Source organism: Orbicella faveolata, unplaced genomic scaffold, assembly GCF_042242905.1.
Source record: "Orbicella faveolata isolate gen_17 unplaced genomic scaffold, um_ofav_v1 contig_24, whole genome shotgun sequence".
Lineage (NCBI taxonomy): Eukaryota > Metazoa > Cnidaria > Anthozoa > Scleractinia > Merulinidae > Orbicella > Orbicella faveolata.
Genome location: NW_028301552.1, coordinates 18,052,985 through 18,068,445, shown reverse-complemented (window position 1 = coordinate 18,068,445; position 15,461 = coordinate 18,052,985). Strand labels below are relative to the sequence as shown.

At 39.0% G+C, this 15,461-nt stretch overlaps 3 protein-coding genes across 4 annotated transcripts; 2 read left to right on the top strand and 1 right to left on the bottom strand.

The window, feature by feature from the left end:
* The first annotated feature begins 3,683 nt into the window (after positions 1 to 3,683).
* LOC149110706 (uncharacterized) lies at positions 3,684 to 7,709 on the top strand. The gene is made up of 5 exons (XM_089291219.1): positions 3,684 to 4,172; positions 4,594 to 4,676; positions 5,232 to 5,339; positions 5,917 to 6,105; positions 6,202 to 7,709. The coding sequence occupies exons 1-5, from the start codon at positions 3,812 to 3,814 to the stop codon at positions 6,370 to 6,372; spliced, it is 912 nt and encodes a 303-aa protein (XP_089147345.1). The 5' UTR covers positions 3,684 to 3,811; the 3' UTR covers positions 6,373 to 7,709.
* Positions 7,710 to 8,619: 910 nt separating this feature from the next.
* Positions 8,620 to 14,885, top strand: LOC149110704 (uncharacterized). 2 transcript variants are annotated; one of them, XM_089291174.1, is made up of 3 exons: positions 10,844 to 11,065; positions 11,175 to 11,260; positions 11,496 to 14,885. In XM_089291174.1, exons 1-3 carry the CDS (start codon positions 10,910 to 10,912, stop codon positions 11,926 to 11,928), a joined length of 675 nt encoding a protein of 224 aa, XP_089147300.1. In that variant the 5' UTR covers positions 10,844 to 10,909; the 3' UTR covers positions 11,929 to 14,885. The 2 variants fall into 2 exon arrangements, with proteins under 2 accessions (XP_089147298.1, XP_089147300.1); XM_089291172.1 differs by lacking the exon at positions 11,175 to 11,260 and having other exon boundaries at positions 8,620 to 11,065; positions 11,496 to 11,676.
* LOC149110705 (uncharacterized) lies at positions 12,138 to 14,525 on the bottom strand. Its single transcript, XM_089291158.1, has one exon. It carries the CDS (start codon positions 14,523 to 14,525, stop codon positions 12,138 to 12,140), a length of 2,388 nt encoding a protein of 795 aa, XP_089147284.1.
* Positions 14,886 to 15,461: the final 576 nt, after the last annotated feature.

Sequence of the window (15,461 nt, the reverse complement as noted above, 5' to 3'; positions counted from 1 at the left end):
AACACGGGGATGCTTCCTCCCAAGGTCCAGCCCCTTGCCCTTCTGTAAACCATCTTGACAGAAAAGATGAACCTTTCGTATACCTTGGACATACTTTCAAGACTGGCCTGTATTAAGAATAAATCGCCAAAAACAAAGTCTTCTTGTCATTTTCATGTAGTGCCTGATAAATGAAATGATACAGCAATAAGGTGCATTTTTTCAAAAAATTTTAATTAAAGGCCTTTTAAAATAACTAAATGACAGATTTCTCTACCTTTTCATATGCCTCACCTAGTGAAATCTCTACGCTTTTATATACCTGAAGCCTGAAAAAGGTAGCCCTTTCGGCCGGAGCCTCCCTGCATAGGCCATATAAGGGAGTGCCCCCTTCCCGAGATATGAATATAGTGCATACGAATCATTGATGACTGCGTATGGTTAATGCCTAACTATGACGCATTACAACGTTATTACTTTTAACGTTCTGAAAAAACATTTTAAGGCAGTGCAGATAGAATAATGTTATTAAGTTTGGCGCTTTGTAGACATAAAATGGTCGACTACAGATACATATTTTTCGCTTTCTCGTTCGCTGAAAGAACAACAGGGAAGGCCATTGACTCTGATTAAGACAGTTGTATAATGATCATTGCGTAATAAAACACATATATAAAGACATGCATGTAACAAGCTACCATGATTACAATGATGTATTTGAAAATACAATTAAACAATTGCAACAATAACTAGGCGTGGCATATTTTCCTTGTAACACCTTGTCGGGTCGGGGAGGGGGACGGCAAAAGCCCGACTCGGTAAATATCCACTACTAGCCACCGACACTGAGGAGAATAATTGTTTAAGTATATACCAAAGCAGTAGGATAAAACATCCGCAAAAATTGACTCAGAAGACTGCAAAAAATCTTTTTTTTTTCGTAAGTTCGCGCGCAAAATGTCAGAAGAGTCACATAATACATCCAGTGATCAAAAATAGAAATCATAACGTGTCTCGTGTGTTTAGTGAAACGACAGCACAGTAAACACGGTAAACTGGCTGCCTTCAACAATAGAAAACGGTTTGTACAACTGAGGACTTCTCAATGGTGGTCCAAAGCGGTCCGAATTGCAGTAAGGGACTTCTTCTTATAAAGACTGCCGTCTCGGTTTTCATGCGGACAGGTAAAACTTTTGAAGGCACTTGTTGAGTTGCTCTGCCGACATTTCTTCTAAGCGAGTTGTGAATTCTTCCTGCATTTGAAACCATTCCGTAAGATATTTTATAAAATTTCACTGTTGACATTGCTTTAATTTCGCTACCTCAAAACGATAACTTTCACGTAACTTAGCAATTGTAAACAAATCGTTTTGTGTCGGTTTAGGGCCGGATAACTTCATGGCTAAGAATAATAAAACCGTACCTGTAAAAACCTCTCAAGCCGAATTTTGTAGCCCTCTAAGTGTTCTCAGGGACGGCTGGCAGCCGCCTCGTTTACCGCTAAAATTTGCTCTTCTGCCACGGTAGCAAACCGGGAAACCATTTTGCATACGACCTTCACCGTGACAGCTTTGAGTAACCAATCAGAATTCGCGAAAAGCACTAATCGCGAAAAGAGAATAGCGAATAGTACGAATAGTGCGAATAGTCTCGCATAGTGCGAATAATAGTCAGCAGTCGCTAATAGTCGCTAAGAGTGGCGAATAATAGCAGATGAATGCTATCTATTACTGTTTTAAATGTCCTCGGCTGAAAAATTTGTTAATAGCATGCACAGCACAGCGGACAAAACACGGCCTTTATTTGATTTCTGTAAGGTGGAGTAAGAAGTCTTGTTTAACTTTGATTCATTAACATAAGCGTTTCAGTCTCTAATCAAGCTACATATCAGTTTTGAATACTGAAGAACACGACAAGAATAACTTTCGCTAGAAATTTGAACCCTATGTGTTTAATACTTTTTGTGTGATCTGGGTTTAAAAAAATCAAAATTTTCTAGCGACTGTGTAAGCTAATTAGCGCTTTTGCCACACGAATTGTGCAGGGTTTAAACCTAATATTCCCTTCAATGTTACACAGGAAATTCTAAAATTTTCGCCGAGAATTTTCACAAGCTCTTTAAACAACCGATCTGAAGTCAATCTGTGTATAGTATGATTCCTTTTTGTAAGCAAAGTCGCTAATTAAACAAAATGTAAACAATGACGTTCACGTAAATCTCCTTTGTAATCCTCTGCAATCTGAGCGAATAGTAATTGTCTGGCTGATATTAAGAGGAGTTACGAGTCTAGTCGGTGGAAAACCAGCCTGCTGGCCTAAAATCTTTACGGAATAGGAAAAACCAACCAAGAAAAAAAACTGAGAAATCAAACTATAAAAATACTGTACTTAACGTCGAACCCTAACTAAAAAATGAGTCCAAGATTGCTTAATCGCGCACAAGGATTGCAAATGCAGCGCATGCGTAGTAAGTCAAAAAATTGCGATTGAATGAAAAATTGCACTCTCGGAAATACGCCTATTTCTCGAGAACCAGCCAATAGAATATCACGAAATTTGGCACGAAAACACTTTAGGAAATAAGTAACTGGAGTATGGAAAATAAGTAAACTTTAACAAAGGAAATTCTAAATATTCCAGTGAACCTTCAAAAAGGGATAATTAAAGATCCCTCTGTTAAATTATTAGCAAAATGGTGTTAACTTGTGAGAATCGTTACAAGCTTGTTGCATGTACATTATTAAGAACATCTAATGACTAGATTTTCTAAAATAAACAAAACCGATTTTAAAGGCCTGTTTATATTTATTCATGTTGCCATGGCAACGGCCCATACGTCAGCTTAACCATCAAAAAGCCCAAGTTTGTGTTGCTAACTTGCTTGCTGCCATTTCTGGCGACCGAGGGATCAAGGGTTTTAGAGAAAAAGGTGAATGAAACACAGGCATCAAAAACTGTGTTCAGCCACCTTAATATGAAATACCTTTTTCGCCCTAAATTATAATAACAGCTACAAACTATACTGCGACAACTGCACAGATGATAAAATTCAAACGACTACTTGCCTTGGGAACAATATATCTATGAAATACAATTTCGTCAGCTTGGTTGGACTACGAGTAGTCCCTCTTTCGCTTAGTCCGTCGAGCGAGACCGTAAATAAACAGCGAGGAAAAAGATGGTCGCGTGAAATCCACAGGGCGAGACGCGCGCGTGCTTTTCGTCCCCAGGAGTTCGCGCGGCCATTTTCTTTGGCGGTTTTCTTTCGCGTCACGCACGAAGGTCTAAGCGAAAGAGGGACTACTTGAAATCTACAGCCAGGGTCGAATCTATTAGCGTCCGCGGATAAACGCTATTGCTCCACGGGATAATTTCATCGAATCCAGATTAGTGCTGAACTAAAGCGGTGACTATTAATATTGGCGACTATTCGTTACTATTCGTACTATTCGCTATTGCCTATTTGAATAAGTCGAACTTTCTTTCAGACATTTTAAGCAACGGTATACTGGCCGTAAAAAAAGTTTTCTTAAGATTAAATAAGTTTTCATCAGTCAGAATGTGTATATTAAAGTCGGGAAGAGTTCAAATACCTTTATCTCCAAACGATAACTTAGAGGTAATTAAAAAATAAATCAAAACTGAAAGTTAACCCGCCTCTGCCTGTTCCAATGGAATATTCATTAACAATAGAAACTGAGGTTGACACGTAATATCAAATGACGGAACGTGCGTGACTGGAGGACTATCACTTTCCTTGGTGTTTGAGTAAAAGAACAGGGACATAGCGGAAGACGAATATCACTCCTCGCATTGTGGGCATCATTCAAGGATGGATAAGACAACAACCGGGGAGGATAACCTTTATTATGAGCTGGAATCCCCCAAGAAAGAATCTCAGGCAGGAATCTATGATGACGTGGAGGGTGTCGAAAGTCCAACCCATGCAACAAAACCGATAAGCTATGAGGAGGATACGAGAGGAGCTAAGAAGAAAAACAAGCGGTCAATACGGAACGCCTCTCAATCGGACACAGTTTTGATTCGGCGACTGGTGTTTATTTCAACCGCAGTTGTTGCTGTTGCTTTTCTAACTGCCGCCGCCACTTTGATTTTAGCTTTGTCTTTAATGATGTCTCGAAACGGCAATACGGGTTCAAAAGGCGATCCGAAGGGTTGCGGAGCTATATATGGTAAGTACAATCACAAACTGTTTTCACTGCGTGTAGCGGGCAACAATGTTGTAAATTGCACAACATGTCGATTATCAGCCCGAAAAGTAAGTCACGTACGACAGAAACGTAAAAAGTTGGACTCGTATACTGATCGCCAGCTGAGCACGCAGCTGACATGCATGTACCACTCGTCACGCAACCGGTGTCGCTCCCAATGACTTCCGGTACGGGGTAGTGATTTTTCATTTGCTCAATCGAACATGCTTGTGCGCAGAAATTAGCACGAGGAATTTCCGAATAATTCAGTAAGAATAAAATTCACAAACTGCAGGGATTTGTTTCGTTGTTTCTCCGTCTGTATTGCTGTCAGTCTACCTACATGTATCTATTAATCATTCATTTATTAATTTACGTTTTGGTTTTTTCTTCTTTCTACTAGAGTCATTGACGAATCTAGCAGCTGAGGTGAAGCAAATAAAGGACAACATTTCTTATGTTCAATTCTTGACAAGCAATAAAATGGTAGGTTATACATTAGTACATTCGCTGTAGCCACTTCCCTGTAAACCTTTTTGCCTACTCGGCCATTTTTCTTAATTCTTCACTGATGAAGGTGACTGTACTTCGATTTTACAAGGTTAACGAGGGGCGGTAATGTAACATTTTTTAATTTAGGTTAAAGCTCTTCTGTCGTAAAGGAACTAAAAACTAAATCGCTAGAAGAAACTTAAAGTGAACCGCGTTTAAGACGTCACTTAAAACTCAATTAAAATATCAGATTATTTTACAGTTCTGTAAAATTTCACCGACCTTTTCTAATTTCTCTCCTTATCACGAGAGAAATTAGAAACTCGTTAAGATGATAACAGGATGAATTACAGTTGAAAAAAAAACCGACCGGTGAAAGTTATTAACTGAAAAAATCTACTTAGTCACAAAAACTCTTCACACTAGCAGAAGAAAAACCCAAACACAAACACTTAGTTTCGACATGTAAACAATCTATTTGATTACTCTTACGCATGTAACATATTGAGTCGCTCAGCTTTTGAATCACTTTCCTTTCATCTATTTAAGGATCAAAATACGACACATCTCTGGTTTGCGATACAGGAAGGAGTGAACGGAAGTCTAACTGAGAAGCTAATCGATGTCCAACAACAAATCATGGAGCTGGATCAAAAGGTAATTGGGACGAGAGCAGCGTTGTCTAGCTATGGTAAAGTTAAGAATGGAATGACAGTAATGGTGGCGGTGGCGCAGATGCAGGTGGTGCCGGTGGTGGTGGCAACGTAGTGCTTGTGGTAGTGCTAGTCAGTGGCCAGTTTCCTCAGTGAGATGCACCTTCAAGGAATCATGGTAGTTGTAGTCATCAATTGCAGTGTTTTGATGAGCACATTGCAAGCGCTTCTCGTAGATGGAATGGACCATAGTAGAGAAGCCGACACCAGAGTGCAAAACAGAGTTATTCTACATAGGGTAGATCTTTTTTGTAGGTTAGAGGCAGTGACTGAAACAAACTGAAATTATCATGAGTTGCGAAAACTAAATACACAGTAGCTGTGAGCCATAATTTAGCATCTCGATTATATATTTGTCCTAACAAACCTAAAACTAGTTGTCTTTTGATGATTAGAAGAATACAGCTTCAATTAAGTATCGCTTTCAGTTACTTTCATGATTCGATTCTGAGACGCGGTTGCAACTGAGCACCTACTGTAGCTCAACACAACCATATAAACAACTTCTTTTGGTATTCCAGGTGACTAATGCAAGTAAAGCTCCGCTTCCCGAGGGACCACCTGGATACAATGGTACCCAGGGCCCTCCTGGACCCCCCGGACCACCTGGCTCTGGCAATCTGACACTTTGTTCTTACGTAAAAGGATCCAGCGCTGGCAAAACCCCGGATACATATACAACCGCAGTCGTCGAAAAAACTGAATTAAATGTAGGTTTAAAAGTAATTATAGTAAAGTCTGGCTTTTTCCCTATGAAACATGAAATTAACTTATTAACTTCATCGACTCTATTTTATATGTTGCAGGGCAAGAAGTTTCTTGGTGTTAACTGTGACTCGAATGACGCAAAATTTGCGACACTTTCGAGCAGCATATCTGGTGGAAAAAGAAAATACACGTGTACATGCAAGGGTACTCTGTCTAGTGGGGACTTCCAGATGTATTGTTACATTTACTACTGGGAGTGTCCAACATAACTAATCGTGAACCGACAGAGGAAGCAATTCAATCCAGGCGCGGTGGTAGCAACTTCTCTTGATAATTACCTTTTAAGGTGGCTCCCTATGGTTTTACGATCGCGCAAGCGCTGAGGAAGTAATCTGCGCGCGCTCAAAGGAAAACTTCAGTGTTTTTCGATATTTTATTACATCAACACGAGCACAAAAAGCAAAACTGACGGTGAATTTTCTCGCGTTTCCTACGGTGAAATTCCGTAAAATTTGGCAGATTGGTAGAAAATATTTTACTTTAGTCGGAGCTCGTTTTTCAGGGAAATCTATAAGACCACATTTTTTGCAGCGGTAAAAGACATAAATTTGAAAATATCGAAAAAACTGCCTTCACAACCCCTACTTTTTTCGTGTTTAAAATTCGTATCCCGCTGGAAGCGATGTGATGTAAAAACTTTGGAAGATTTCCTGAAGGAAATTCATGAAAATCACAAATAAAGCCATAAAACCAGTAAAAAACACTCTTGTTTGGGCATTTATTATTTAAGACTAAATCCCAAAATTCTAGCAGAGATGAAAGCAAAACACTATTTAATCTTTGCTTATTACATGTAATAAGTTTGAGAGGACTAGGTGTGAAAGCGAATGCAAAAACAGCATTCAAAACATAACACTTGCGCGCGCAAGGCATAAATTATTACCCTATGGAGCCACCTTAAGTGACGAGCCACTGCAATGTGTAACACATAGTCGTAGCATTTGTAAAACTATAATTTTTCCAAAACTGATAATCACGATCATTACGTGTGTAAAAACTACTTTCTTATTAGATATGTCCTGGTTCAATTTAGCTCTTGGTAGATGCTAGGTACAATCTGGTCTTTTTCTTTGTTCTGGTGTATGCCTAATATGTGATAATGAATGGAAACCAAAGGAAAGTACCAGACTGTGCCAGCGGTAAAATTGAACCACAACAGATATACTGCCAAAGAGTACTGGAACTAAGGACTGTAAATAATTAGACTATTGCAGGGAATTGCTACATGACAGTTGTATTTCAGAACTTTCCCACTCATTGCCCTCAATTGAGAGTTAGGCTCCGTCCAATTTAAATACACAAAAATGACCAACTCAGTGTCATCCATTTTGGTAAGAGGAATGGAGAAGTTGGTCATCATTAAATCATAGAATTCACAAAAAAGAACTCTGTTTCTTTGAAAGCTATTGCATCTGTATTCAGCTTATTTCATTCGTTTGATGTAACATAATAGGTTCAGGTTCCAATTTAAATTAAACACTATTACATCTGGAAACAACGTTCTTCGTTCATGGAATAAATTTATATGTACCAAAGTAAAAAAAAAGCTCTTCATGAGAGTCTTGTGGTCAAGTGAAGTAGCTTAGAAGATCAGTGCCTTTAGTAGCTTGTCTTTTGCACAATGCAGAGCGAGATTCCAAGAACCCCAAGCAAATCTTAAATTCCTATAAGGTAGTGAATGCTGCCTTTCTCGTTTGTGTGACGCAAATATAATGCGCAAATTAGTCAATAGAATGACGTAACAATAACAACAAAAGTAGAACAGTAATTTGCTTTGGGCGAACAGTTCACGAGAAGGCTTTTCTTTGCGCCGGATTAGAAAAACATTTTCAACGGACTTACTATAATCGGTTGCATGTGGATTTTGAACATTAACAGGAATTTTGAACGGGTGTTACAGTGCCAAATTTACTAGCGTAAACCTTGTCTAACACTTTACAAATACGAGCATCATCAATTTAGGCACCCAATAACTGCATCATGTTTTAAAACTACTAACCTTGTTGTATGCTGTTGGCATTCCTTCTCGTCAACAACAGAAACAATGTACCAAACTTCTCTTTCTTGGAACTTCATGGATGCCACAGGCAGGTCGGATGTTCGTCCGACACCACCAGTCAGGCAGTTAAGATACGTTACTCTTCAGTTATTCTCTGTCAGTAACATATATCTGGAATCGCTACAGGCCCTAATTCGTATATGTATTAAATTTGGACAATACCCAGATTGATAATAAAAATTTGGACAGTTTGCAAAATTAACAAATAATCATGCGTGCACTTGTATGGGATTTTGAGCTTGAACTAGATAAATTACCTGTTGCAGAATTATTCCTTTTTCCATTTGCTGGAATCGTTTAACAATGGCATTAGCAAACAAAATACGGCAATTCACGGTACATTTTTTCCCTCCAAAATTTCATTTTTTCATTTCGAGATCAAAATAATAACAGGAAAAGGTATGTAACAATCACAAAAAAATAAATAAAAGGCAAAATGAATGATACGAACAATTTTCTGATTGGCAGTTGATATAGCAATATTTACGTCGAGGGACTAAGAAGTACTTCAGCAGTCAAAATGAACGAACCAAACTTAGCTGGGGAGCCCGAGCCCTCGGGCTACGGACACTGAAACACGACTTTGCCTCTGAAACACAAGAACTCCCATAATTTACACCTTTGATTAGACTTTTTCTCTTAATAAGTGTTTTTCCGAAAGCTTTCACAGGGTTTCTAATTGAGCTTTTGATTGAGAAATTGTACCTACTGTAACACTCTTGCTAATTATGGTTACAAGAGGCCCCGCGGGACATCTGATATTTTCGCGCGCGCGTGAGGTCAATATGTTAATAAGACGTAGTTTAAATTCTGTGGCAACGGTCAAACTAACATCTTTCGAATTATATTAGAGCTAGTCATCGTCGCTGTTCTTATAATTTCCCTTTCGCGATCATCGTCCACCAGAGGTCAATCATTCATTTCGGGAAAAAGCTGTAAGTTTGTGTTTTTCGGGGTTTGTCCGTTCAGCCGTCTAATGTTGTAAATAATTGTTTATTTTTGTTCTATTTTCAGTCAAACTCGTTGTCGTGAATAAACTTTAACGTTTGTTCCCTTTTTAAACGATGTATGGAGACCGATCGAGATTGGCTTCGCGATATGGCGGTAACATTGTTTGAAGCTTTCCTTAATGTTTGAGATGGCTGTGGATCGTGGAGTAAATTCGGCGACTGAAGCAGCGGAAGATGCAACCGGCGGAGTTCGGATGAGACATCCTAGTGTCACTATCGATCAACCCCAAGTCACATACGAGCGAAATCGTCGTTTGAAGGCCTCTAGAAGCGCCGCTAAAGGAGTTATTACCCGTAGGCGAAATGAAGCGAGAGAGATGATGTCAGATTTTGGCAACCCGTACGACATTGAACAAAAGCTTGCAGAGTTAGACGAAGCGATAACAGGCTTCGAAGCAGCGCACCAAGCGTATCATAATCAACTGGATGATCGAAACGAGATCGAGGATTCACTTGAATACTACGAAATTACAATGCTTCTTGCTAGCGATTCCAAAAGAATTATCGAGGATTGGATACAGAAATTTAAACAACCGTCGAGAGCAACTAATCTGTCGAACTTGGACCCCGAGGACTTAATTACCAACGTTGGCTCACGAGCTACATCAAAGGTTTCGCAGAAATCTAAGGCCAGTTCAAGAGCAAGCTCCAGATCTTCCAGACGAAGTTCGGTCAGTAGCGCTAGGATAGCAGCGGCGGCAAAAAGAGCATCTTTAACGGCCGAAGCCTCCATGCTACGAGAACAGCAAGCCTTACAACAGGAAGAATTACGCCTGCAACAAAGAAAGCAAGAGTTAGCACTTGAGACTGAAATAGCTAAAGCCAAAGCTGAAGAGCGCGCCCTCGCAGAAGCCGAAGCCGGGATTCCAGAGCGTCGGGCGAAAGAAGGCTTTCGAAATTCGGCACCTGCCGTAAAAGTTGAATCCTGTTTAACTAAAGAGCCCAGGGCAGGTCAAGAACTCCCTATCAGGATCACACATCACCCGGTAGCTGAAGTAAATGTTAAAGAATTTCGGCATCGTGCATTTGAGGACAGAGAATCTCAATATTCCACTTCAAGTGAAGAGGGATTACGTCTATTATTGGATTTGCAACGTCAACAGCAGGAGCAGAATCGTAACATGCTAAATATTCAGCAACAGCAAAACCAGCAAGTGCAACAACTGCTAAAGCAACAACAGCTTCACACTTTAGCTCTAACTTTGCCACAACTTGAAGTTCCCACGTTTACCGGCGATCCTATAGAGTATTGCCGCTTTATTAGAGCCTTTGAGAGCATGATCGTGGCAAAGACCACGAGCTATAGTGCGAGAATGTACTACCTCGTGCAGTACACGGCGGGCGACGTTCAGGAGTTGATGCGTAGTTGTCTAGCAATGGATTCAGTGGAAGGGTATCGAGAGGCTCGAAAACTGCTCGCTAAACGGTATGGGCAGCCGTACAAGATTGCTTCTGCTTATGTAGAACGCGTAACTAATGGACCAGCGATAAAAGCGGAAGATGGGGCAGCATTACAGTCGTTTTCTGCTCTCTTGTCAACCTGCAAGAACACATTGAATGAGATCGGATACCTAAGCAAGATTGAGAACCCAGACAGTCTAAAGAAAGTAGTGCATAGCCAGAAATCCCGTACAGTCAGCGGCTCGAACGGCGGGCGCGTAAATTTCTGCATTCAAGATGGCGGATAAACGAAGAGGAAAGCATTCCCAAGGCTATTATCGGAGCTTAAATGCTCTCAATACGGCAGATTTCATTGAGAGTCAGTGGAAAAGGAAAAAAGGCCCTTACTTTCAAGTGGAAAGAGTTTTAAGCTGCAGGAGAAATAAAGGAAAGGTAAATAAGACGCTTGTTTGCAGCACGTAACGTCACTAATGAATTGATAACCTTGTGTACACTTTTTACCGCACACATAAACAAGTGTTCTATGTATTTTGTCTTTAAGAATGAGTACCTAATTCGTTGGAAAGGGTACAGTTCGCTGGAGGACACGTGGGAAGTGGAGGAAAACCTTAATAAAACCGCAATAAGGTGCTTCTTTTAGCATTATTTTGTCCAGTCAAAATTAAACGTACGAACTTAATTTTTTACTACTCCTCGATCTAGTACGAAATAGTTTGGGACACGAGAAGAGAAGATAACAATTTTATGTCATCTTTCGCATTATAAGCAATTTTGTTAGTGTTTTTATTTGGTTATTGTTTCACTTTCTGCAAAAATATTGCATGTATTTTAGACAATAATGGATCCCAACTATTTTCTTTAGGGCATTTAGAATGTCCAAACCCTCAGAGGAAAGAATTAAAGAGGGATCTGATCTACTGGCAGTTGCTATTCTCCAGCATCTCAAGAGCAAACATCAGACAGCCTCAGCCACAACTGTAGTAGAAATTAGACATGATGTCTTTAATTATATTTTTAGAGGACGAGGAAGACCCAGCACAAAATCTGGTTGTACTTTGTTAGAGAAGACTGACTTTTACCGCTGTTCTTTTTTAAAAGAATGTCCCAACTGGGACTCTTACATAGACAACCTTGGAGATGGCACACAAGTCATATTTCCAATTAGAGCAAAACCTTTTGTGAGCTTGGGACCACAGACACATAAACTTGTGGAGGGGAAGCTTGTACCTAAGTCCAGATACCATCTCGAAAAAGTAAGTTTAAGTTTTAACAAGCGCTCAATTGCAGTATTGTGATTGAAACTGAGAATGTGAATGCATGCTTTTAGATGGGTTTAGGTACAAGCTAATACCCTGCTTATTAAGCGCATTAATAACCCTGCTTCTAAGAAATTATGTTGTTATGTCAAGTCAGAAAGTTACATAAAGGCTTTGAAATTGCTGTTTATATTTGTTTATATTTTGAAGATTCCTCTGTTTATGTGCATGCTTTGTAGCTGCTCAGGCTAGACTCTTTTTTTTTTCTGTTTTGTTTGTTTACCCTTTCCTTTCCCTTTTCTGTTTCCTTTTCCCCCATCGTCTATATGCCTTTTTCTTTTATTTCCTGGCCTTTCATGATCTGTGCCATTTCTTGCTTGGGGTTGTTCATTCTGAACTTGTGATGTAGATGTGTCTGGCGAGTTGTTGCTTTCCATGTTGGGTATGTTTGCTTCAGGTTGTCTCTTTTTACCCGCACGCTTGACACTGATTTCTTGCTCCCAGTATTGAGAATTGTGTTTTGTGTACTTTCTGCTTGCTCTTTCTCTTTCTCTTAGAAGCCATTGTCTGTTTTCAAGTCTAAGAATATCTCCAACTGAGTCAAAGTGGTTTGATTTTCGAAGCACTACATTCCTTGCTGAGTCATTGTTTTTCTCAACTCCTTGACCAGTGAATACTTTTAGAGATTTATGTGTATGGAGGAAATAAGGGACATGAGCAAAAAGTACATGCATATATGGAGTAATTCTCTTTCTTTCATAGCCAATTCTCTTTCCTCTGAGAGAAATAAAGGTCTCCAACCAGTTTTGTGCCTTGTGCCAAAAAGTGTCAACAGATTTGTCTGAGGACCAGAAATTTATGTCTTCATACAAACTTCTGAAATCACTCCACACCTTGGATATTTCAGTGCAGGTATTTGGCTGCAGCACTTTACAGAGATTTTCTGGTAGCAAGGAGAGAATTTTCTTCTTGTCGTTTCCAAACAGACTTGTAAATTCATACTTTCCAGTGCCTTTATTGTCAGCTGGATTTCGGAGTTCCCAAACATCAAAACCCACACCATAGGATCTGATCTCACTCACGAGCTTTTTCAAATGGATGCCTTGAGGCTCTTTGGATGATTTTTCGAAATCTTCAATCTTATCCCAGTCAATGACTTCGGTGATAATGTTGTCTAGCATCACATCCATTACACGTAGCAGCAGGTGTAACTCATCTACAATGACATGGTCAAGGTCTATGTTCAAAAGTGGTTCCTTCACACAGCAGTAATCACCTTTTCCTTTCTTCACCAGCTCCTTAATTTCCAATAGTGTTCTCATCATTGGTGGTGAATTAAAGTGATGGAAATGCTTGTCTGTTTCCCACCTTTTGTCTTTATGGATTTTACACCATAGGCAGGCATATAAAGATGTAGCCCCCTTAAGTCCCATGACTGTCAGTAGAAATTTATAGTCCCCTCCTAGGAAAAACTCAAGCTTAACTTCTTGACCATCAACACTAATAGTGCCTTTGTCAATCAGAGAATTTATTTCTGAAAATGTAGTCTTGAAAGATACCTGTAGTGTTTCATACTTTTCACTACCATTGACTACTGCAATGGTATGATTTCCTTTGGCAGACATAACTTCGTCTTGTTTCTGGAGTAGTGCACAAGAGAGAAGAATGTAATTAGATTTCTGTGTCATTTTAGCTCCATCCCCACTGATTTTTATTTTTAGTGTTTCATTGCCAAAATCAAACTCTGGATTTTCCTTTTTAAAAGCTGAAATTTGCTGCAAGAGAAGTGATTCAAATGATACTTGTGCACCTTCATTTGTTCCAGGAGTAGGTGTCACATGACAAAGTTTGTCCAGATCATTTCTGCATTGTTTAATCAGATAAGATCTTGGAAGACCATTTTCAATCATGCTAAATTCGTGGTAAAATTCATCACTGACACAGAATTTATCAAGAAGATAAAGAATTTGTTCAACTTTTTCCATGTCGGAATCGTTTATGTTAGTAACAGGATTTGAACATTCGCCTGATTTTTGTGCTTTGGTTTCAACATTTACTTCGTATGTTTTCCCTGTGTCTGCCTCTTTAACTCTAAGTGATTCAACATGAAGGCCAAATGCTTGTGAAAACCACAAAGCTGTTTCAGCTCTAGTCAGGAAAGCCTTCAATGTGCGCTGTCTGTTCTTAGTCTCAGAAATTTTTTTTCCATTGTAGGAAAACCCTTCATCTTTCTCAAGGCATTTGATATACTCTTGAAGTTGATTGTTGGTATTTTGAAGTTGACATAGTTCCTTACCCATTCTGTTGATAGTGTCCTTCATTTCATCAAAAAGGTTTTTTTTTTCTGCCTCCAGGTTTGCATGTGCTGCTTTCCATTCTTGTAGATCATTTTGTAGAGAAACTACCTCATCTTCAACCTCTTGAAAAGAAGCTAATTGGTCTTCATGTAAATGAAATTTCAATGTTTTCTCATCCAATTGCTCCCAGTTTCTCTTACCTTTATTTGTGCGATACAGTGATAGAACATTTGCTGCTCTTTTTGCAAACTGCTCATGGACATTTTGGCGTGTACCCATGTCATCTTTGATTACAAATGCATGTGCTGGTGTACACATATCAATTAAATCTGGAAACATTAGCTTTCTTCCATCATTGACATAGTAAAACTTGGCCTTCCCATTGCTTTTGGTATATAGAATTCCCTAGAGGCCTCTATAGTTCCAGAGGAAGTTGATATTCTCAGAGTTGTTTGTAGTCTCTAAAAGAAAATTTAAAAAAATAATCAATAAAAACAAACATACTCTCAGGCATAAATCAATCAATCAATGGACAGTATAGAAGAGAATCCTGGCTTTATACACTGTAAATAATCATATTGACTGAATATATATTTAAAAGAAAATTAAAGGTGAGTGAGATTTGAACCCACAAAAAAAGTATCCACTGAAAAAAGGAGATCCTGTTGATAATAAAGTGTATGGTAGATCACAAAATAATGAGGACAAAAATGATGTATTTTGCTCTCACATCACCTTTTTTTAGCTGGATAGACTGGCCTTCATCAGGGTCATGTTAAGGCCTCGTGAAGTACATTTTATGCAGCTGAAATGTTGGTGATGATTATATATATATTTTTTTATGTTATGTTACTTTGTATCTTTCATCTTATGGATATTCCCTTCCCCTTTCACTCTCTACCACCCCTACCTTCTTATCAAGGAATCACCAGAGAAGGTTAAGAAAATATACCAAAAAGTTTACAAGGTTGTAAATATCAGGACAAAATTACTCACCTTCTTGATGAGAGGAATTAGCATCTTGACCCGCTGCTTGAAACTTTTCTTGCTCCCTCACAAGATAATACCACTCTTTAATGGTTGAATATGCCAAAGAAATTGTTAAGGCTACCTTTCTTGTTGCTATGTTTCTTGCGTATTGCAAAGATTTATCTACAATATCGATTTTCCAAGGTTGAAATGATTTATTTGGTGGTAGTTCAGACATGGCATTTATAAATATTTTATTTTCCCAAGATTTTCCCGCAATCTTCCCGCTTTTTTTCCAAATCCTGC